This window comes from Festucalex cinctus, chromosome 21, assembly GCF_051991245.1.
Source record: "Festucalex cinctus isolate MCC-2025b chromosome 21, RoL_Fcin_1.0, whole genome shotgun sequence".
NCBI lineage: Eukaryota > Metazoa > Chordata > Actinopteri > Syngnathiformes > Syngnathidae > Festucalex > Festucalex cinctus.
This window is the reverse complement of record NC_135431.1, coordinates 4,314,676-4,337,280: the sequence shown is the minus strand read 5'-3', so window position 1 is coordinate 4,337,280 and position 22,605 is coordinate 4,314,676. Positions and strand designations below refer to the sequence as shown.

Genomic DNA, 22,605 nt, shown 5'->3' with positions numbered 1-22,605 from the left:
CACTGCCATCAATTTAATGCTGCTTCTTCTGCTGTACCTGCCTTGGCCACATGGGGGCAGTATAAAACAGGCAGCTGGCCATATTGTTGTTCTCAATGAAGTGTTATTTTAAGTGGCTAGAACTCAAGTGGAATTCGTAACAAGGCTTGATTGTGACGTTTTTGAACTCGTCTGTTAGCTTGATAGCGTAGCGTTAATATTGATTGTTCTATGTAGAAGATAAAGACCATATGACAGTACTGCTACACTTGCTTGTCTCCACGTTGTTGCTGCAAGTTCGCGTTCAATCCACGTAGCGCCGCAACATAGATGCAAATTATTATGGATGCACGATAATATTATCGACCAATTTGACGTCAAACAGATAAACCAGATAATAAAGAAATCCAGCAATAATTATAGACGTGCCACGTTGGTCCATCTGTTGTGGTTGTGGCTCATATCACTAAAATTCAGTTTCATGGTGCTTTACATACATTGAAACATTGTGCAAAGTTTATACAATATTTCAATGTATTTATTAGACTTACAGTAGGACTCGAAAGTATATTTGTATTCAAGTTAATTTTGCAAACAATTATCGGCTTACTTATCGGTTATCGACATCGGCACTTCGAAATTATTAGTTTGTTGGCATCGGTTGAAATAGCATTATCATGCATCCCTACAATTATCATTAGCATTAAAGTGTATGGAGTTGGGTTCACTGCCACCATACAGTGCTTGCATGTCAAGGGTTTACTTGCAAGTCAAAGACAAACCATACAAAGTGTAGGTACTCTTGTCGTGATAACAAATATCAATATGTTTGTTTTTAAGCTGTTCCTGTCACGCTTGTTATCCAGCTGTGGGACGCGTGTAAATGGCGAAAGGCTTGTTGTGTCTGTCGAATCCGGCACATTGTGTCGCTGTCATGTTCATTTTGCATATCGAGATCATTCGCATTCTATTTTTAAAAGCGTGAAAGCGGATTCGGGAGCGAGAAGAAGCGTGACGACGCGCCGCATCGTCACGCAATTGACCACACCAGTAACCAGGAGGTTATAATTTCATAATTCATCTCTCAATTTACTTCACAAGCATTCCGCATGCATTTTAAATCTTAGCATTCACCTAGTAGCATTCAGCCTTCAGCATTCCCACGCAATTTCTCCAGAAATTGCACTTAATCTAGTTCATAGATTTGTTGTTACTTAAATTCATTAGTGATGACATTTATAGAGTAACGACATGAATGAGTAAAACACGCACACACGTACCTTCTCTCTTGCTGTTGTGCAGACATTTGACTTTGGGCAATTTGGTGAGAAGCTGACAGTCACTCCCTGAAACAATGCAAACACAACAACATGAAACACACAAAGCAGCGTGTGTACTTGTGGGTACTGTTATGAATTATTAAAATTAACGACAAGACGAGGGTTCGGGTTGGCGCGTCTTTCGTTAGTAAATGAGTCTTGTTTTGTTATCGTGGAAAATCCTGCAGCGAGCATCATTTTCATTGTTTACAAGCGGCATCCATTATTCAGAATATTTTCATTTTCCCTCATTATCGCTCGACTCAAACTTGCTCTACTTTCTTTTGCGGGTTGTCCTTTCGTTTCAGACGGAAGGACAGAGGCGGCGGCGGCCCGTCCCCGGGGACGAGCGGTCGCAGCTGGATGACCGCAAAATAGACGGCTGACTTTGCACCTTGACTGAACAAGCAACTGTGTGTACTTTTGTATACACGTACGAGTTTTTCGTTTTCGTTTATTGAGAACCCAATTAGCTCCTGACACATTTTCAACTTCACTACAATTGTTTCAAATAAACATATAAACATATACACTAAACAACAAATATAAAAAAAAGAAAAAAGAAAATGAAAGGTCAATGCAGTCAAACAACATTAAATAATACGTAATAATTGTAATAATAAATAATAAATAAATTTGCTCCAATTATTTACAATTATACCCAATCACGCTTTTTTTTTTTTTTTTTTTAACATGGCACTGGTTGAGCTCTTATACTTTGCTGCCATCTGCTGGCCGTTTATGTAATAACTACCTTTTTTTTCAACCGTTCTTTGCAGTTGAGAGGCTGCATCAAAGCCTTCTGTATGATCTAGCATTAAAAAAAAAAAAAAAAAAAAAAAAAAAAAAAAAAAAACGAATAAATACGTCTTTAGGACACAAAACATTTAAAATAGAACGGGATTATACGTTTTTGGGAGCAAATGAGTTAATTATTGTGTAATTATTATGTTATTATTTTGTAATAACAAAAATCCAGGTAATGAGTTCCATGCAACCATAGCTTGATAAAATACCATTCGCTACTTTTGATTTGTTCTACATGATTCAATTCATTCCTCGACCATGCTCGTAACTCAAAGTACTCGTATCTCAAATAATCATTCTCCATTGAAATGAATGGAAATGCCATGAATTCGTTCCACAAAAAAAAAAAAACAGAAAACGTAACATGTAATGTGTTTTTAATGAGAAAAAAATACTAAACTGTATAACATACTTTATATACACATAATAACATACTTCTGCTTAGCCCATTCTGCATCAAATGTATATGTGTGCTCACCATCATCGCTGAAGTCGTCCACCAGAATGATCTCATGGATGAGATGAACAGGAGTTCTGTTTAACACACTGACAGAGAAGAAGGCATGGCGTCACACGCACGCACGTCTTGCGAATCCATTCCGCGCACGTCGTTTTGAGTGCAGACAAGGAAAATGTCAGGCTAAATTCCCTCCTTGGAAATGTGTTGGCTTTTCTGTCGCCCGGTGAAAGAAGAAAAATATTTCATTAAAAGCTGAAGATTGAGACATCAAAAATTCATAAGTCGCACGCCGGCAAAATGAGAAAATGTCTTTTTTTTTGTCCGAGCACGGCTTTTATTTTCAATATTTACACTCGGCTCCGGCCGCCGCCGGCATTTGGCGGGGGGGGGGACGGCCGAGATGACAGCGAGAGGACGGCTGAACATAATAAGTGGCGTTCACTTCACATCACACTTTGATGCATTTTAAGACAATAAAAGGGATTCAAATTTTAATTACGTTAATATGAACATAAACAGGAGTCAAACTTTACTGTGTTAAACATAAACAACGAAATAAAAGGGTCAACGTTAGGGCTGGGTATCGATACTAATTTTCTGAATCAATTTTATTTTTTTAAATTTTTTTTGTCGATACAAATAAATCCAATCCAATATCGATGATAGAATATCAATTCCTAAATATCAACGACCAAACTCACAAACATTAAATTCCAAATTAAATTATGCGGAGGCATTCATAACTGGTCAAATTATTATCATTATTGCTATTATTAGTTAATTTTTGTTAATGAAGTAACGTGTTTTAATCACTTAAGGCAAATTCCATATTTTTTTCACACATCTATACTTTTGGTTAGTCCGCACGTGAGCGTATCATTTTTTTTTTTTTTTTTTTACAAATTTTGGACCAATCGAAAGTGTTGAAATGATTTTGGAGGTACAAACTTTTGGCCCGATGCCAGCGATTTGCAGTTTAGTGATAGAGTGTGCTGAAATGACACCAGATGAGTTCTTCTTCATGTATGTCATTAATCTACGTGCCACCTAGTGGTCATAGTTGAATTAAACAGTGACAAATTTGATATTCCCAAATTACTTGAAGCACTATTGTATATGATTTAACTGTTTGCACCTCATTGTAATTCTTAAAACTAAGTTGAACAACCACATTTTTTATTGGGATTTTTTTCTGGCCACTGATTTATTTGTTTCATTTTATGTATTTATTTTTTTGAAATTCATTTTATTGAGTGTTCTATCAATACAAAACGTCTTTTATGAACAAATTAAAAATATACATAATTTTTAAAAATTCCAATAATTTCATGTAATTTTAAGGAAATTTGCTATATTGGAGTATAAACTGTAGGTCTTTCCTTATAACTGTCCATCATTGTTTTTTGGGGGGAAATTTAATGTATCAAAAAGTATCTTAAGTGAGCTTCGGAGCGGGATTTTCAAGCCGACTGTCTGTCGTCATCAGGGGATGTTCGCTAGAAATACAAACGTAATAATAAGCAGAGCTCAGATCTTAACAAGATAAATGTAAACACAAGCCGAGTTGAGATCTTAATGTGATCAACATGAGCTGAAAGTGGGCTTGAAAGCCCACTGAGACGAATCCAAACGTAAGAAGCTCATCCCAACCGTGATAAATCCAAACAATCATCATAATGAGGCGGAGGCTGTGGCCACGCACGCTCGACTTGAGGGAATCCACAAGCCAAGTTATTTTTCATTTGACATTTTATTTACTGCCCCCCCCCCTCCCCCCCGCCCCCCTCCCGCCTCCCATCATTTAGCCGCCGTGCCAGCAAAGGCCAGACAGTCCGCGCGGCTATAACGGGACGACTGGGCTTTGAAAGTGCTGAGCCGGTGCTGATCTGGAACAAATCGTTGGTCCGTTTAGTTTCCCAACCGTATTTTCCGGGAGAGAAAATTCTGACGGCACGCTCGCGCTCGCTTGCACAGACGAGTCCACTTGACGACTTTAAAAACGCGGTGATGACATTTCAGAGATGTGAAAGTTAACTCATTCACTCGCAGCCATTTTCACTGAAGCAAACACCTTCGCTCCCTCCCGGCTGTTTTACTGGATTTTGACTGATTTTGCATGGCCCACAGAATATTGTGTTCGATTGCTATAAAAACATGGAACCCACCAAAAGAAAGATTGGAGTCTCTTTTTTTCATCAGGAAAAAAAGTATATTTCTATCTGTTTCCGTTTTGCAGCATTAGAATATAGCTAAGTTTCATCATTATTCACAAATCTGTTAAAAAAAAAAAAAGAGCTTGTTTGCAACATGGCCCTGGTTGATCTCTTATACTCTGCTGCCATCTGCTGGCCGTGTTTGTAATAACTACCATTGCTTCAAGAGTTCTCTTCAGTTCAGAGGCTGCATCAAAGCCTTCTGTATGCACTAGCAAAAAAACAACAACAAAAAACGTATAAATACGTCTTTGGGACCATAGTGATATTTAGAATAGAACGTATTTATACGTTTTTGGGAGAAAATGAGCTAAGAAGAAATTAAGTGATTTAAGCTATTATTTTAATAATCGATTCATCAGTTGAATATTGGTGATTAATTGATGAATTTCCAGCACTTTATTCAAAAACACGACATCACTTCAAAATGATAAAAAAAAAAAAACTATATTGATTAGAATTCAGATATTGATTTGGTCCGTACAGTCTGTCAGAAAATCGGCAAAAATGTTGATCATTGTTTTCCGAAGTAAGATGCTTGCAAATATTTTATTTTTGAAAGGTTTCACAACGAACTACAGTTTTTTTTTTTTACAATTTAAACAAGCTGGAAACGATTAATCAATGAGCAAAATAGTTGTCAATTCATTTGATAATCGATTAATCACTTAATTGTTGCACCTCCACCTATAAGTTGCATAATACGTGTTGTCTCGCTCTGTGCTCCAATATCCGTTGTTCCTAAACCGTGACTACCAATGCTAAGCGTTAGCATTCCAATTGTGTTTCGCATTGTTTGCTAGCATTATGCTAAGCGTCAAACTCAAAAAGTGTAATATTCTTTCATTTATGGTAAATTTCACAGTAAACTTTGATTAACTGTTTACTATCTGCCAAAATGCTTTTGAGAAGTGAGTTTGATAAACAAATAGTCCAAGTGTCGGTTCATATCTAAAAAAAAAAATCATAATTACTCAAATTTCAAGGGAAGATCATTATGTCATATAATCGTTTTTGATTTGGTTGTGTGCCACAAGTCTTTGCCCTTGCAAAACATTGTTCCGGAGTTCAGTAACGACTGCATTGTCTCGAAAGTGCTGCGCCGGTGCCGATCTCGCCGCCGCGCCGTCACAAATCGAGCGCTGACCTCCCGATAAGAGAAAATCGTCGCTCTCAAGTCGAGCTTGTTTGAGAGGACAAGCGTGAAAACGCAAAGCTAATCTCATCACTCGACTTCTCCCACCGAGCCGCCGTCGCCTCTGATGACACGATCAATTGTCAGATTGCAGCTTGATTAAATATCGACAAGCACAGACACGACCCCCCCCCCCCCCCCTTTTATGAAAGCAGGATGCCAACGTTGGTGCAGGAGGAATCAAAGCCAAGCGAGCGTCGGCCCCCCTCGAGCCGCAACGTGAGGCTTTATCCCGTTAAATTGAAAGAGACAACGCAAGGTTTTATCTTTTTCTTTCAGCCCACCGTTACTAAATGACTAAATTAAAACATTAAAGGATTAGACACGTGCAAAAAAAAAAAGATTTAAAACCATTCCAACTACTCAAGAAAGTTACCCAAAAAAAAGACTTTTTCTTTGCTGATCTTAATAACTACTAGGAGGAATTGTAAGTGAATTTAAATGCGTCAAATTTAATCTAATCCATTTGGAATTCAGATGCATCTGGGGTTGGTGAAAGATTCCGGATTTGTAACTCTATTGGTGGAGCTTGGTGTCTGGTTCTCACTTTGCTTCATCTTTTCCTTCCTTTGGCCCTTCCTCTGGTCTCCTGACAACTTCACGATTCTGGCAGTACTCTGAATTATCCAGTTAAGGTGAAGGGGTCTTGGATTTCTAACAGGTTTCATTTTAAGGTATTTTAAGCCCTTCCAAAAGTTAACTGAGTTACGAGCATGGTCGAGGAATGAATTGAATCATGTAGAACAAATCAAAAGTAGCGAATGGTATTTTATCAAGCTATGGTTGCATGGAACTCATTACCTGGATTTTTGTTATTACAAAATAATAAGAGAATAATTACACAATAATTAACTCATTTGCTCCCAAAAATGTATAATTTCATTCTATTTTAAATGTTTTTAAGTGTCCCAAAGACGTATTTATTCGTTTTTTTTTTTTTGTTTTTTTAATGCTAGAGCCTCTCAACTGCAAGGAAAAAAAAAACAGTAGTTATTACACAAACGGCCAGCCGGTGGCAGCAGAGTATAAGAGATCAACTAGTGCAAAAAAAAAGCTCAATGATTAAACTTGATTCAACTTGGCTATATTCTTGCTGCAAAACGGAAACAGATAGAAATATACTTTTTTTTCCTGATGAAAGAAGAGACTTTAATCTTTCTTTTGGTAGGTTCCATGTTTTTGTAGCAAAAGAACACAATATTCTGTGGGCCTTGCAAAATCAGTCAAAATCCAGAAAAACAGCCGAGAGCCAACGGAATTGCTTCTGTGAAAATTGCTGCGAGCGAATGAGTTAATAAAAGCAATAAATATAGAGATGAACTGATAGTTTTTGGCCCCAAAAGAAGGAAAATATAAGGTCGAATGAATTAAACTGAAGCCAACATCTTGATAGAGGTCATTTTGACCTGCTTGTGTAACGGTAGGAAAAAATGTTTACATAATGAGCTTCCTTGTTCAAGGAATACTACCACAATGTTTTGATGATCCGCATGGTTCCAAAAATGGGAGGGGCCTCCGAGAACCGATTCTTAGTTTTTTATATAGTGGCCATCGTGTTCAGAAGACCAAGAAACCCCAAAAGTTGAGTTCAGAAAATAAACATGCAGATGGATTTGAAAATATCAGTTGCTACTCTAAAAAAAAAATCTTACTTATATATCCTGTACGTATATAATACAGTACATATAAGCGCATGTTTCTCTCGGTGGTGTTCATTAGTGGAGGCGCCGAGTGTGGAGGAGAGAATCAAACATCGCGTCTCCGCCTCAACTCATAAATTATGCAAATAGGAAATGTTCGCGGGCTGCACTGCAAAGGCGGAAAATAATAAATATCCATAAAAAGTCATGATTACAAGAATAAATGTCTTCAAGTAAACTCTCTCTCTCGCTCGCTCGCTCGCTCGCATTCTGTTTGTGTTTGCGCCAACCCTGCAAACTCGCCAACTAAAAATAAAAAGGCGGCAAAATAGTTTCGGCTCCCGAGTCAACAAGACGCGCGCGCGCACACACAAACTGGGGAAAGTGAGGCAGAGCAAAAAAAGGGAGCAGCAGCGTGTCCCAGGGAGACAGATTGTCTTTTAATTGGTTGAAAACTGCAGAGCTTTAAGAAGGCCTGCAGGGGAGGACGCGCGCACACACACGCACACACACACAATGTCCTCTGTGATAGTCAGGAGTAGTCAGTCCCTGCACACTGGCTGCTATAATGAGCTGAACTCGGGCCAATGTGTGAGAGGACCTGCTGATACCATCAAAATGAGAGAGAAAAGAAAAGATGGTGCACAGATTGGGGGGTCAGGCAAGTGTGCGCGTGTGTACAGAGTATAATGCATCAATTGTGGATTTTCAGTCCCTATTCCCCAAAAATAGCTGTGTTCAATTAAATATATTGTTGAAAAAAATGTTGACTATTGTTGAAAAACAAAAAAACATTTATATTCCATTTATTACATTTATATTAATTAGACTTTTTACTTTCACTTTTTATTTATGTATTTATTTATGTATTTATTTAGTTTGGCTTTTTTTTTTTTTTTTTTTTTTTTTGAGAGAGAGAGAGAGAGAGACCAGTATTTTTTTCGGTGTATGTGTGCGTATTAGTGCCATGTAGAAATATGTATTTTTTATAGAGGGCGGGGGCAATTTGACGAGCAAAAAAGTGGCAAATTTGCTACATTTTAAGATGATGAGAAAAAAGTGGCAAATATTTGCCACTTTTTAATAGGACGAGAAAAAAAGTGGCAAAATTCTCACTTTTTTTTATTTGTTTAATTTTATATAAGTATTAATACATGTATTTATTTATTTATGTGGTAGTAAATATTCGTCATTGTTTATTTAATTGTAAAATCTTGTTAAAAATCAATTTAACAATTACCTTTCAATACACACACACACACATATATATATATATATATATATATATATATATATATGACTTGACAAATAAAAAATAAAATAACATTTCATTCAAATGTACCAGAGAGGAATAGTAAAAATAAAGGTTTAACATTTTACAACTAATTATGTATAATGAATAAATCTAAGTTAACGTTACAAAAACATGTTGCGTTCTAGTGCGCCATGGAAAATCCTAAACTCTTCCACTCCTGCACAGTCACAACTTTGAAAGACGTGCTTCAGAAGCGAAACAGGATTTTATGTGAATCGGTGCTCGAACGTACCGACCCAAATCGGTCCATACTACAAAAAGTACCGTCTTCGGTATCCATCGCTACTCATATGACATTAATTGTTTTGTTGTTTATCAAAAAAAATCAGTAAACAATACCATCTCAACAACAAATATTTGTTATTAAGCAAAAAAAGTTGTGAAATTGTATTTGATTATTCGATGGAATGAAAATATTCGATAGTTGACAGCCCTAAAAGGATAAAATATTAAAGTATGATGATTCTGGCCGACATTTGAAGTGAACGATTAATTGGCGGGCCCTAATCTTTTACAATTAGAAGCTCTAAAGTGAAAATTGGCCCCTAACTTCCAAATGAGGGTGCGTGCGTGCGTGCGTGCGTACCTCCTGACGGTGCGCAGCAGGGTGGAGCGTGCCTCGTTGTGAAAGGTGATGACGATGGAAGCCGGCGGAAGGTCGGCGTCGTAGTGCAACTCGCTGCACCTGCGCACAAACATATCAAGCGCTACTTTTATCCTCGCAAATAAATCTCTCACGCCCACACGCACGCACGCACGCACGCACATTCGTTCTCCTGAAGTGACGCACGCGTGTTCACGCCGCAGAACATGAATAATAAATGAGCAGCCAGCTCGTTAAAATACCACCGACAACAATGTGGGTCAGCGCACGTCTTCGTCGCCAAAAAGACACACGCGCACGCACGCACGCACGCGCAGCATAAAGAGGACCGTGGCCTTTACCTTGCGCCTGATGGATGGCTGACATTTTGAAACAAAAGCAGCTGTCTGCCTTCGCTTGCGGCCTTTCTACTCCGCGTGTGTTGTGTCGATCGTCCCGGTGACCTGCTGAAAGCGTCCTTGAGCCCGACAGGAAGCGCGAGCTTGAGCAGCGTGAGCGCCCAGCCGTGAAATAAGACTATCAGGAGATCATTAAGCAGCAATTAGTTTTTTGGGGGGAAAAGGTGGAGGAGGGCGGAAGGTAAACTCGGAATGAACTTTAAACTGTAGCCGGTGTGGCAAAAGTACGGCGCACAGGTCACAAAGTGGGGCGCGAACTATGCTTGAAGCCTTGAAGCAATGGGTTGAACACAGCAACCATAAATTCAGTCACATGTTCTTTATCCTCTGCAAAGATGCATGAATATTCGTGTCGTACGGATGATCTGTGTGTCCTGTACTGCCCCAAGTGGTCAAGGCATGTCATTACTGTATGTTTTTATGAACTACAATATTATTACAGTACACATTTCAAAATGTTTTAATAATTTTCATGGCATGGTCAATCCTTTCAATGGGGAAAACTGATGAAATGACCCAAAAGCACCAGGAAGTGCTCGAAATTGGACAGGAAGTGACCCCAAAGTGACCCAAAAGCAACAGGGAGTGCTCCAAATTGAGCAGGAAATGCTCAGAAGTGACCCAAAAATCATCAGGAAGTGACCTAGAAGTGTCTCTAAAGCAACAGGAAGTGGTAAAAATTGAACAGGAAGTGCTCAGAAGTTGTTTTTGTTTTAAATTACTCATTTTACACTTTCAAATGCAACAGGAAGTGCCCGAAATGTAATAATAAGTTACCCAGAGGTGACCCAAATTCAACAGAAAGTGCCCAAAATTTAACAGCAAGTGATCCAGAAGTGACCCAAAAGCAACAGGAAGTGACCTAGTGTCTCAAAAGCAACAGGAAGTGCTCCAAATTGAACAGGAAGTGCTCAGAAGTTGTTGTTTTTTTTCAATTACTCATTTCACACTTTCAAATACAACTTATTTCTCAAAAGCAACAGGAAGTGCCCAAAATTTAACAGGAAGTGACCCAGATGTGACCCAAAAGCAACAGGAAGTGACATGGTGTCTCAAAAGTAACAGGAAGTGATCCAAATTGAGCAGGAAGTGCTCAGAAGTTACCCTAAATTGGCTCAAAAACAACAGGAAGTGATCTAAATTGAGCAGGAAGTGCTCAGAAGTGACCCAAAATCAACAGGAAGTGGCCTAGAAGTGTCTCAAAAGCAACAGGAAGTGCCCAAAATTTAACTAGAAGTGACCCAGAAGTGACCCTAAATAACTTCCAGGTTACTCCTGGAAGTGTGTCTCAGAAGCAACCAGAAGTGCTCGCAATTGAGCAGGAAGTGACCGGCTGTCACCCAAAATCAACAGGAAAGTGACCGACAGGTGTCTCAAAAGCAACAGGAAGTGTCCAAAACTTAACAGGAAGTGACCTGGATGTATCCCTAAAATCAACAGGAAGTACTTCAAATTGGACAGAAAGTGACCCGGAAGTGTCCCAAAAGCAGCAGGAAGTACCTCAAATTTGTGTCCTTGATTCCTTCCTTCCTTTTGTTACTTGTTTTCTTTTTTCCTTGCTTATTTACCCCCTTGTTTCCTTTTGTCCTTGTTCTCTTTCTTCCCTGTTTTTCCGCTTCTTTGTCTCCTGCTACCTTCTTCTTATTCCACTGTTTTTCCTCCTTCAACTACTTCTGCATTTCATTCGATTCAAACCATTCCAACTTCAACATGTTCCACTCATCTCGTATCTTCTTATATCATGTCATATTATTGTATGTCATTCTAAATAATAATAGTGTGTTATTTACAGCTGAACGTCTGCCACCCTCATCCTCCCCTTCTTCCTCTTCCTCTTCTCCTTTCATGGCTTCTTATTGTCTCGCAGCCTCTAGCCAAGAAACAGACTCGACTCGGCTCTCGACTGTGTACACGCGCATATATATTTCTCCTATCGCATCCCATCATGCACCTCTGTGCCGCCATCTCCACTTTTGCTGCACTTGATTTATGCAGCAGCTCCAGCCCAGAGCAGCGATCGGGAGATAAAGGCCGACCTGCAACATGAGTGCGCGCGTGTGTGTGCGCGCACACTCACACACACACACACACACACACAATGGCAAGGCACAGATGTACAGACAACATTTGTGCTGACAGATGACTGATGTTGGAGCTGATATGAACACGCTTCCATATACTCTCCGAGTGTGCGCGTGTGTGTGCGTGTGCGCTCGTCATGCCCGGAATGAAGAGACAGGAAATCACTGGCGAGGGGAGGAGGACACGCTCGTGGGGGAGGAAGAGAGCAGATGAGGAAAAATCAGGGATGAGGGTGAGGAAGGTGAGGACACGATGAGGAAGACGAGGACGACATGAGAAAGTTGAAATGCAAGAATAAGCAACGACAACGCAAAACGAGGAACGACGCTCGTCAGCCGTATTGAACGTCAGTCGACGCGGCGAACGGCTTTTCGACGCCAGCCTTCTGTCAATCATCCACAAGAAGCGTTTTGCCAGTTGATGCAATTTTCACCATGGTTTTAATGGACGAAGAGCGAACGTTAACGCTAAGAGTGTCGACGAAAATAGAGACTTGACAGCAATCTTCCTGCATATGAGGCTTTATCGTTTATTCACTGTCATCTATTCTTTATCCTCTGCATAGAACAATCAGTATTAGCGCTGTGCTGATGAGCTGAGAGTCGACGAGAAGTGGCAATAAACGCACTCCACAATGTGCACCGAATTGAAGCAGAAAGTATTACAAAAAGTAGTTTGAATTTCTTTTTAGTTCTATTAAACGACATCATTGTTATAAAGTATAATATGATGGTGCTTTATTATGAATTTATTCATTAAAGTAGATATTACAAGCTGCATTGAAATCTTGCTAGCAGTCTTCAAAGCGCAAATGCCGCCTTCAAAAGTCATTATTGAAATGTAAACAAACATTCCAGGATAAAAAAAAGATTTTAAATGTAAAAAAAAGAAAAGAAAAAAAAAGAAAAAAAGATTCCTCCCTTGGCTTCTTGTTAAGTCCGCCCGGCTTCCCTGCGGTGCAAAAAACCCGCGTTGCTTTCTGTTTGAAGAACATGAGGCGTGCAAACGAGGTTTTTGCACCCGCATGGAAATAAGGAAGCGCAATTGCATTCATACAGAAAATATATTGTCATAATTAGAATGTTTATCAGTGATTCTCTACGTGTGGCACGCAGGCTCCCTCTAGTGGTACGCAAATTATTCACTGGCCAAGTTGAGTTAGATAATATTGCAATTTTTAATATATTTGCATTTTATTTTACAGATCGGTTTGAAACTTTCATTCAGATACAGTTTCAATGTACATTTTATGTGCAAAATATTTTTATTGAATCAAAAAAAGTTTAAAAAAAAATCCAATAGTGACAGCCACCGTTCACAAGATGGCAGTCAAGCTGGACTAAAAAAATAAATAAAAATAAAAATCTACTGATTTTTTTATTTTAAAAAACAAAAAAAAACATAAATAAATAAACCTGTCTGATTTCTTAAAAAAATAAATAAATCTGACCATTTTATAAAAAAATGAAAAACAAACAAATAAAATTCTGCCCGACTTATTAAAAAACAAAACAACAACAACAAAAATAAAAAATAAATAAAATCTGCCCAACTTGTTAAAAAATTAAACCTGCCTGATTTCTTTCTTTTATTTATTTTTTTTAAATCTGAACGGCTTATAAAAAATGCAAAAACAATTCTGCCCGATGCTCTCTTCTTTCTTTCTATGCATAACATGCACACATCATGGCTAACAACGAGGCACTCTAAATCAGCCCCATCAGTGCAAAAACCACCGCCCACAAGATGGCATTAATAAAAACAAGTAACAAACAATTCTGCTTTACCACTCTTGGCCTTTCTCTGCAAGACATACTCGCACTCACGGCTGACAACGAGGCACTCTAAAGTCGTTACACCAGCACCCATGCTGACTGTCAAATCGACCTTTCAAAAAGAAATAATAATTCCGTCCTTCCTGATCTTCTGCATTTCCCTGCAGTATGTACGCACACTCATCGCTGACAACGAGGCGTTCTAAAGCGGCCACAATAGCCCGAAGACTCAGTCTGCATAATGGCTGCTGTCAGACTTTAAAAGAAAAAAAAAATCTGTATTTGCAAGTTTTTATTGCCATACATAGAATGTATTTAGAAAGTAACGGCTGCAAAGTCGTATAAGGTTACACGAGTGTGAAGTGTGTACAAGTGTACTTGACGCTAGTGTGTTGTTGTGCTGCGGTTTATTTCACCCACCACAAGGCGGTCGTAAAGAAAAATTTCTGCTCCTTGTGTAGTCTACTCAAGTGTTGTTAAAGGTTATGTTGTGTGTACAAGTGGACTGGAAAGTAGTGCAGTGCATAGAAGTAAACTTATAGCCCAGCTAGAGTGTATAGTGTGTTGCGTTGTGTATTTGTGTTATTTTGTGCCGGTGAAAGAGTCGCAGTGGCCATAGATTGAATAATTGATGATGTTAGTGTTTTAACAACACGGCCGTGTCCATTTTCTTCCCTGCTGCATCTTCGTCTTCATCCTCTGCTTGATCTTTCAGCTGCTTTTCCAAAAAAATGCGCCGTAATCACTACTTTTTTTCAAATCCTTTTTGATTGTCTGCTGTCAATCATTTGGTCGCACTGAGAGAGCTTTTTTTTTTTTTTTTTCCCAAATTGCAGTCTTTGCAATTTGGAAATTGCATTTTGCAACACTGACATGTCCATTTGAATTGGATGAATTGTTCAGCCCTACAAAAAAAAAAAAGCAAAACACAAACACACTATTGAAAATTTTTCCCTGCTTTGGGGTCAAGAGGACCCCATGTTGTCCCCAAAACGTGATGAAAACAAACGCACAAGCACACAGCGGCAAATGGCTGCATTCAGCCGCCTTGGAGCAATTGGAGCGATTCATCCCAAATGTGTTTTTCTGCTCGCATCTTTTGTTCAACATCTGCAGACTGTTCAGACTCGGCGTGATCTCGTGCACGCGCGCGCGCACACACACACACGCCCGTGCGCACATTCAGGTTTATTGTCTCCATCTATTATATTTTTGCTCTATTCCACCAGCGGGTGTGAGAGCAGCACGAATGCTGGCTTCTGATTGGCCCACTGGTGAAACTTAAGAATTGCTTCAAGGTGTATTTTTGCAGACCCCTGATTGATTGATTGATTTTTTTTTTTTTTTTTTTTTACCTGTCCCAATAATTGGATGCACTTTTTACACTCAACAGTATGAACAGCTTCTGTGTTGATTGGTCTGTGTTAATGTTTTTTTCTTTTTCTTATGTAGGACTTAATCCCACTCAAGTGATCATCATTTTAATCCCATTTGCTCGGACATGCTGATTAACGGAAATTACTGCAGCCCATTTACAAGTACGCACGCTTAGCTTCTGTAATAAGGGGAAGAAAAATGTATATTCTACTCAGTTTTGTCATCTTCGTATTATATTTACATCATGAGTCCGCGATTAAAGACACATTTATCTTTGGAAAATGAGCTTTTCCATTCTGTCAGACGAAACAATCATCTTGAAAAAAAACATGACTACACTGCCCGCGAGTAGATAGCGACCAATCCAGGGCCTCTCGCCCGAAATTGTCTGGGATAGGCACCAGAAAAGCCCTGGATTGGTCGCCATCTACCTAGCTAGCCCCGAGTGCTCGGTTAACTGCTAGGAGCTAGCTAGCTAGATGGCGACCAATCCAGGGCCTCTCACCCGAAACTGTCTGGGATAGGCACCAGAAACGGTTTACTGCAGAGGTGGCAAATCCAGGTCCAGAAAGTAAAAACCCTGCCACAGTTTGGCTTTAGCCCCAGCTAGCTAGCTAGCTCCCCCGGTGCTCGGTTACCTGTTACGGGGCTAGCTAGCTAGATGGCGACCAATCCAGGGCCTCTCACCCGAAACTGTCTGGGATAGGCACCAGAAACGGTTTACTGCAGAGGTGGCAAATCCAGGTCCAGAAAGTAACAACCCTGCCACAGTTTGGCTTTAGCCCCAGCTAGCTAGCTAGCTCCCCGGGTGCTCGGTTACCTGTTACGGGGCTAGCTAGCTAGATGGCGACCAATCCAGGGCCTCTCACCCGAAAATGTCTGGGATAGGCACCAGAAAAAGCTGCGACCTGTCAGGAGGGGAAACGGTTGACTGCAGAGGTGGCAAATCCAGGTCCAGAAAGTAAAAACCCTGCCACAGTTTTGTTTTAGCCCCTTGTGCTAGCTAGCTAGCTCCCCAAGTGCTCTGTTACCTGCTATGGAGCTAGCTAGCTAGTGCAAAGGGCTAAAGACAACCTGTGGTAAGGTTTTTACTTTCTGGACCTGGATTTTCCACCAGTGCGGTTTAGAAAACTATAACTATTGAACTGAGGTGGATCTGGACAAAAGAGTTAAGGTCACTTTGCCCCGTTGTGTAACTACACGTAAACTCAGTGAGTTTCAGGGCCGACTGGATCTAGTGGGAACCTCTGGAGGTGACAGACCACGTCCCCTTCTAGGATAAATGGGACACAAAAATAAACACAAAACCGTGATAAGTTAACAGTTGAGGGAGGAGTGAATATATTTTACATTTCTGTTAGTATTCGTGCAACATGACTTCCCTGGCAAGTGAATTTAAGCGATGACAATCTTTTTGATCTTGACTAGCTGAGCATTGATCCGGATTTCGCCTCGCGCCGTCTGAGGTTGCGGCCCGGGTTAATTCCTCTAATCAAGTCCCGGCTGTGATCAAGCGCCTCCGAAAGAAAGAGGAGGAGCCGCGTTTTATCTCTCAAGTCAAGCGAGAAGTTCATTTTTGATGTTTTTTTTGTTTTTTCTTTTTTTTTTTGGGTAGCGCCGCAACAGGAAATGAAGTGCGTCAACGCCGCCGCCACCTCACGCTCGTTAGTCTTTGTTGTCGCCCGCCCGCCCCGTCGATGTTTCATTTGTCTGCCGTGTGGCTGATGAGGAGATAACGACGTGTAAAATCACGTCTGACTCACTGCATGCGCGTGCTGGGCGACTTTTATGTACTTGTGAGTTTTGATTTGTTTTTCGGACTCAAATATGCACTTTTGTTTGATTTTGCTGTTAAAGTAGCGTCCATCCAGCCATTTTCTTGACCACTTGCTCTCATCAAGGTGGTGGGTGAGCTGGAATTTGTCCCCGGCAACAACGTGCAGATTGCCAACCAGTCGCAGGGCACATATAGGCAAACAGTGGACAAGTTGCTACTAGTCAATGTCGGATTACTATACAAGCCAAATGAGCGTCAAAATTTCTGACGTAAAAGTTTATTTCAGTCATGGAGTAATTTTTTTTTCCCCATTGTAAGTACATGATAATTACATATTAACTAATTATTTAATTAAAAAATAGTTTAAAAAATGCCTATTTGTATTTATAATAAAGAATAAAATAAATAATAATACAGTAATTAAATAATAAAGTAAATAAATAAATAATTAAAAAACTAAAAATGTTCAATCTATATTATGTATTTTTATTGCTGTCAAATCACAAAAAAAATTATAGCATTAATCATGTATTAACGCAGATTAATCACTATTAATTTTGACCGCAGATGATCCTTTATCTTGACATGGGATGATTATGTTAAAGGTAGCACTGGTTGTGTTTGAGCAATAATCATAACTACCGTACATGCATTAAAGTAAAGCATTTAATAAATGTTTACGTATGACATTCCGAATATTTATTCATGCTAAACTATTGGGGTCATTTTTTTTTTCCATTTTAAATTATGCCAGTCATTTTCTTAATAGAAAAAGAGGAGTGATGAGCGTGCGCATTGGATCGAAAAATGTTGAATATGTCCTCATAACATTAAATGTCGAAAGAATTAACATAACAGGTGCTCTTTAAATTTGGCAGGCAAAAAAATGTTGACAAAAAGCCTTTTTAATTAAGCGATTAATCGTGATTAATTAAAATTCTAACGTGTTTACAATGATCAAAAATGTTTATTGTTTGACAGCTCTAATTTTTAAATGTATATGTATTTTTTATTAGATTTTTCATAGACCAATTTTAGTGAAAAAAAACGCATTAAATCAAATCCTCTAGGGCTCTTCAAACCCAGAACCTTGCATCTGTGAAACAAACGTGCTGCCCTAAAGTTTTACTTCCTCCAAAATTGCAACTGTTGGTGCGTTTGGAATGCAAAAAAAAAAAAAAAAAAAAAAAGAGCCAAAACCCTTAAGCGAGCCCTAAAACGGTTTGAGAACGTTCGCTAATTGATGAGCGGCGCCGCTAACAAGACAAACAAAGATGCTAGCTAGTCTAAATGTAAATTTTCCGTGCGCTACTGCGGCACATGAATAAATAACGAGTCAATAAACGAAGCCTCTGGGACGAAGGTGAGCGGCGGCGCTGAGGCGTGACGTCAAATAATGTACGCGGCCGCTCGCAGGTGGCTTATAGCGCACAGACACTTTTAATGGGCCCGCATATGTCCTTGATGAGCTCGCTCGCTACACAAGCCAAATGTTTTTAACGCCTCACTTTGCTCCTCCTGACTCGTTAAGTGCCACCATCACTCTTTTCGTTTCCCTCGCAAGGAGGCCGTAACGATGAGCAATTGAATTGTCTTTGAGGAAAAGATGCCAGCAGGACAATAAGGAGGTTTGCTTAACTCATTCACTCGCAGACATTTTCACTGAAGCAACAACCCCCTTCGCTCCAGGCTGCTTTACTGGATTTTGGCTGATTTGAAGGCCCACAGAATATTGCGTCTTATTGCTTTAAAAACATGGAACCTACCAAAAGAATGATTAGAGTCTCTTCTTTCATCAGGAAAAAAAAGTATATTTCTATCTGTTTCCATTTTGCAGCAATTAGCATCAGAATTTAATATAAGTTAGCCCTGGCTGATCTCTTATACGCTGCTGCCACCTGCTGGCCATTTATGTAATTACTACAATTTTTGCATTTCTCTGCAGTTGAGAGGCTGCATCAAAGCCTTCTGTGTGCTCTAGTATAAAAAAAAAAAAAACATAAATACGTCTTTGGGACACTTAATACATTTAAATAGAACGTATTTATATGTTTTTGGGAGCAAATGAGGTAAAAGTTAAAAACATTTTTAAAACGAAAGATTAAATTGCAGTCAATTAAAGCTAGTGTGCTATTGTCCACACCACAACAAATTGATACTAACAAATTTATCATTTTGCTAATAAGGCACGAATGAAGTCAACTTGCTAACGCGATTGAATGCTAATAACGATTTTCTTAATGAATATAAAATCATTATTCATTTGAAGGATGGTAGAATGAACTTAGATGAAGAGTTAAGGTCACATTGTACAACTGTGTGACATTTTTGTTTGGTGGTGTACCGGGAGATTTTGCCACAGTAAAGACTGCAGTCGACCTGCGACAGTTGAGATGAAACGCCACGTCAGCGCGTTTTCTATCAGCCAGTCTTTGTGGACATTATATATCGGCCAAGGTGAGCGGCGGTCGGTCCGGCGAGCCCGGCGGGATCTTTTGTCAAATTGTAATACGCTGGCACGTTTTGCTTAATCCCGTCCTGCTGACGGCTAATCCAAATGGAGCGCAGAATAGCCTTGAAGCTAATAGCCTCCCAGGAGCCGCCGCCCACCCCCTCCCATTTGCCCTCCCGCCCTGCGGCCATTAAAACCCGCTGCCTTTGCCACATTTCCCCCACTCGCTGACTGCGTCCTCCGCCCTTGCTGCACTTTTAATCCTCAATCTCGCGCCAACTCAAGCCTTCGGGAACGCCCGCAAAAACTCTCGTCTATTCCTTATCGGCCTTTCCTTGCTCTTAGCACGCCGCACGATACTTTCGTTTACATCATAATGGCAAGGGAAGTGTCCGCTTTTCAGCATATCGAGGAGGTTTCTCGATTTTGCTCGAGCTGCCCGCTGGAAGCATTCTGAGGAGTTTGTCGTTTTGGGGAGCATCTCTGAGCCAGAGAGAAGCAAAACGTGCCTTGAATAACTCCAATACTAGGATGTAAATCGGGAGCCCAGACGAACTTTTTTTTTTAACTAGCACAGTGAAAAAGGAAAAAGAAAAAATAAAGATTATCAATAAAAGAAAACTGCGCAAATTTACTAGTCGCACGTGCGTGAAATTTACTTGCACCGTCTCAAATTTCCGGGCTTAGTATAATAGTCCAATTACTAGCAAATATTATTTAACAACCAAATTGTTTAGCTATTTGTGTTACCATTCTGTTGCAGAGCCCTCCAAAAAATTGTTTTTAATAAGGAAAAAATCTATATAATAAGGGAAAAAAATTAATCGCAATGCATTATTCGTGTATGTAAAAAAATCAAAGAGAATATTTAAAAAAATGAATCGTTTTGGTGATAACTGGTTTGACAGTTTACCTTATTTTTATTATTTAAAAAAAAAGGTTTTACTAAAAGCTAATACTCATCGGTAATGAGCTGAGGGGACTTCTAAGCAGGGCACAATATGATTGGCTACTTGCAAGTTGAGTAAACGTGTAGTTGTTTCGAAGTTATTTCCCTCCTTCCCGTCAGGCAGAGAGGGGAGGGGTGATTCTTTTTTTTTTTTTTTTTTTAAATAAAGAGTACCACAAAAAAAAATTGTGTTGACATATTGGAAGGCTGGAACAGATGAAAATATTTAATAGAAGTGTCATGGGATCAGGTTGCAAACACGAGTGTTAATTGGAAAAAAAAAAAAAAAAAAAAAACGCTACACAATTTTTTTGTTCGTGGCTGCTAATGAGCGCCACAAAAAAAAGAAAAAAAATCATCAATAACTACTGCTCCAGACGGGAAGTAGTTAGGTCGCACTTTCGCCAGAGGATGAATAACAACGCGGACGTGAGCGGAGGAAATGTTTTTTTTATGATCCCGCCATCGAGGGAATCCATTTTGGAAGGTTTGCTCGCTGCGAGCGTCTCGTTAGAGCGTGATGGAGTTTTTTTGGCAGCGAGATGAAGAAGCTGACAGAAGATGCAAGATCCGTTTATAGCGCCGCCTCGTTAGCGCCCCGTCACGGCTTCTGGAAGGGTGACGTGTGAAGTGCAGATGACGAGACCACGCAATTTTATTTATTTATTTATTTATTTATTTATTTTGGGATTGGTCGCACTGTGCTAATTTGGTCGTCTACTTCCTGTCGACATCCCATAAAGGACAGCCAGTGGATTAAAACTTGTAGCCTTCAGATTGGATATGGATTTTCATTCAATAGAAAAAAGTATTGGGACATTGCTTTTAAGTCATAGAATGGCAGCCATTTTTAAAGATAAAATAACGCTAATAATAATAATAATGGCTGGAAAGTGTCGTGATCTTACTTTTTAAAAGACATTGAGATGAACAATGGACTTTTCTCCCTTCCAGACTTCATCTCCGCCTCATCTCCCCTTCCTCATTAGTAGACGTCGGAGGAGGAAGAGTGAGGAAGAGGAAGGCTGTTCCGGGGGGTTTATGGTGCGCTGTGAACGAGCGGGGCATCCTCTTAAACGATTCCCATTTAGGATGTCGCCGTCTAAGGGGGGGGAAAAAAAGGCCGCCCATCTTTCCACTTGTTCCCTCTGCTCGGCTAATTGCGGGCGTCGATGTCAAATTAAACGGCGCGCTGTCTCGTTGAGGCTGAGCGAAGGACTAGCGCGCCGCTAACGTTCCACGGTTAAGCGCGCCGCAAAAAAAGTGGCCAAATGAAGGGAAACGACACAAAGTGTACTGTTAGCTTGGGTAGCTTCTGTTGACGTTTTCACACGACGATTGATCTTCATTTGTTTCTGTTAGCACAGTAGGCTAACAACAACAACAACAACAACAACAACAACAAGGGTGGTGCTAGCTGTTTTGGTTTATTGTTACTATCAATGCTATACAAGCAAGCAGCATTCATATAGACATTGGGCCAAAATTACAGGGAGTTCTCAAGTTAAGGCGCACTCGACCTCAGGCGTTTCGACTTTACAACGGTTACGCCCGGTCCACCATTTTGGCCCCGTCTGCCATTTTGTCTCCTCCTCCGCCAGTGTTTTCCCCTCGTCCAATATTTAGCCGTTAGCTAGTGTATCCCCCCCCCCCCCCCCCCATTCTTTTTCATCCACCTCTAAGCAGTAATGGTAAGTACAACATCTTATTTCTTATTTTAATGTATTTTAGTTTTTTTTATGCAAATTATTTTGAAGTAAATATTAAGTTTAATGGGGAAATTCGACTTAAGTCGAAATCCGGGGTACATCGCGAGCGTAGGAACGTTACGTAACTTAGACGTAACTCGAGGACTGCCTGTATATTGATTTTTTTTTTTTTTTTTAAGTCTGAAAAAAATCTGATAACTGATTTAACCTGCATCTCCTGCTTCAAAAAAAATCCGATAACTGATTTAACCTGCACCTCCTGCTTCAACTGTAGCCTCTTTTTCAGAAGCTAATGTTCCACTTTTTGTGTCATATTTTGTTAGATTATTATTATGATTATTTTTAATTATTAAATATTTTATTTATTCATTTTTCTTTTAGACGCTGTTGACTTTTTTTTTTTTTAAGTCTCTCTGTAGACTGAGGTTATGCTGGGCCGAGCATTAGCAACAGTATCACATTAGCATTCACACGCCAAAAACATCATCATCATCATCACCGTCCGTCGCTCGCTGCTTTTCACATTTACTGGTCAATTGAGGTGTGTGTGGGCC

At 39.8% G+C, this 22,605-nt stretch overlaps 1 protein-coding gene across 2 annotated transcripts in view; it reads right to left on the bottom strand.

Moving 5' to 3' along the window:
* galnt14 (UDP-N-acetyl-alpha-D-galactosamine:polypeptide N-acetylgalactosaminyltransferase 14 (GalNAc-T14)) overlaps positions 1-22,605 on the bottom strand; it is a 56,028-nt gene that overhangs the window by 15,177 nt on the left and 18,246 nt on the right. For both annotated transcript variants that reach the window (XM_077509760.1, XM_077509761.1), the window contains exons 3-5: positions 9,515-9,613; positions 2,584-2,651; positions 1,260-1,325 (exon numbers count right to left, since the gene is read on the bottom strand). In XM_077509760.1, coding sequence (XP_077365886.1) covers positions 1,260-1,325; positions 2,584-2,651; positions 9,515-9,613 — 233 coding nt within the window. The remainder of the gene's footprint in view (positions 1-1,259; positions 1,326-2,583; positions 2,652-9,514; positions 9,614-22,605) is intronic.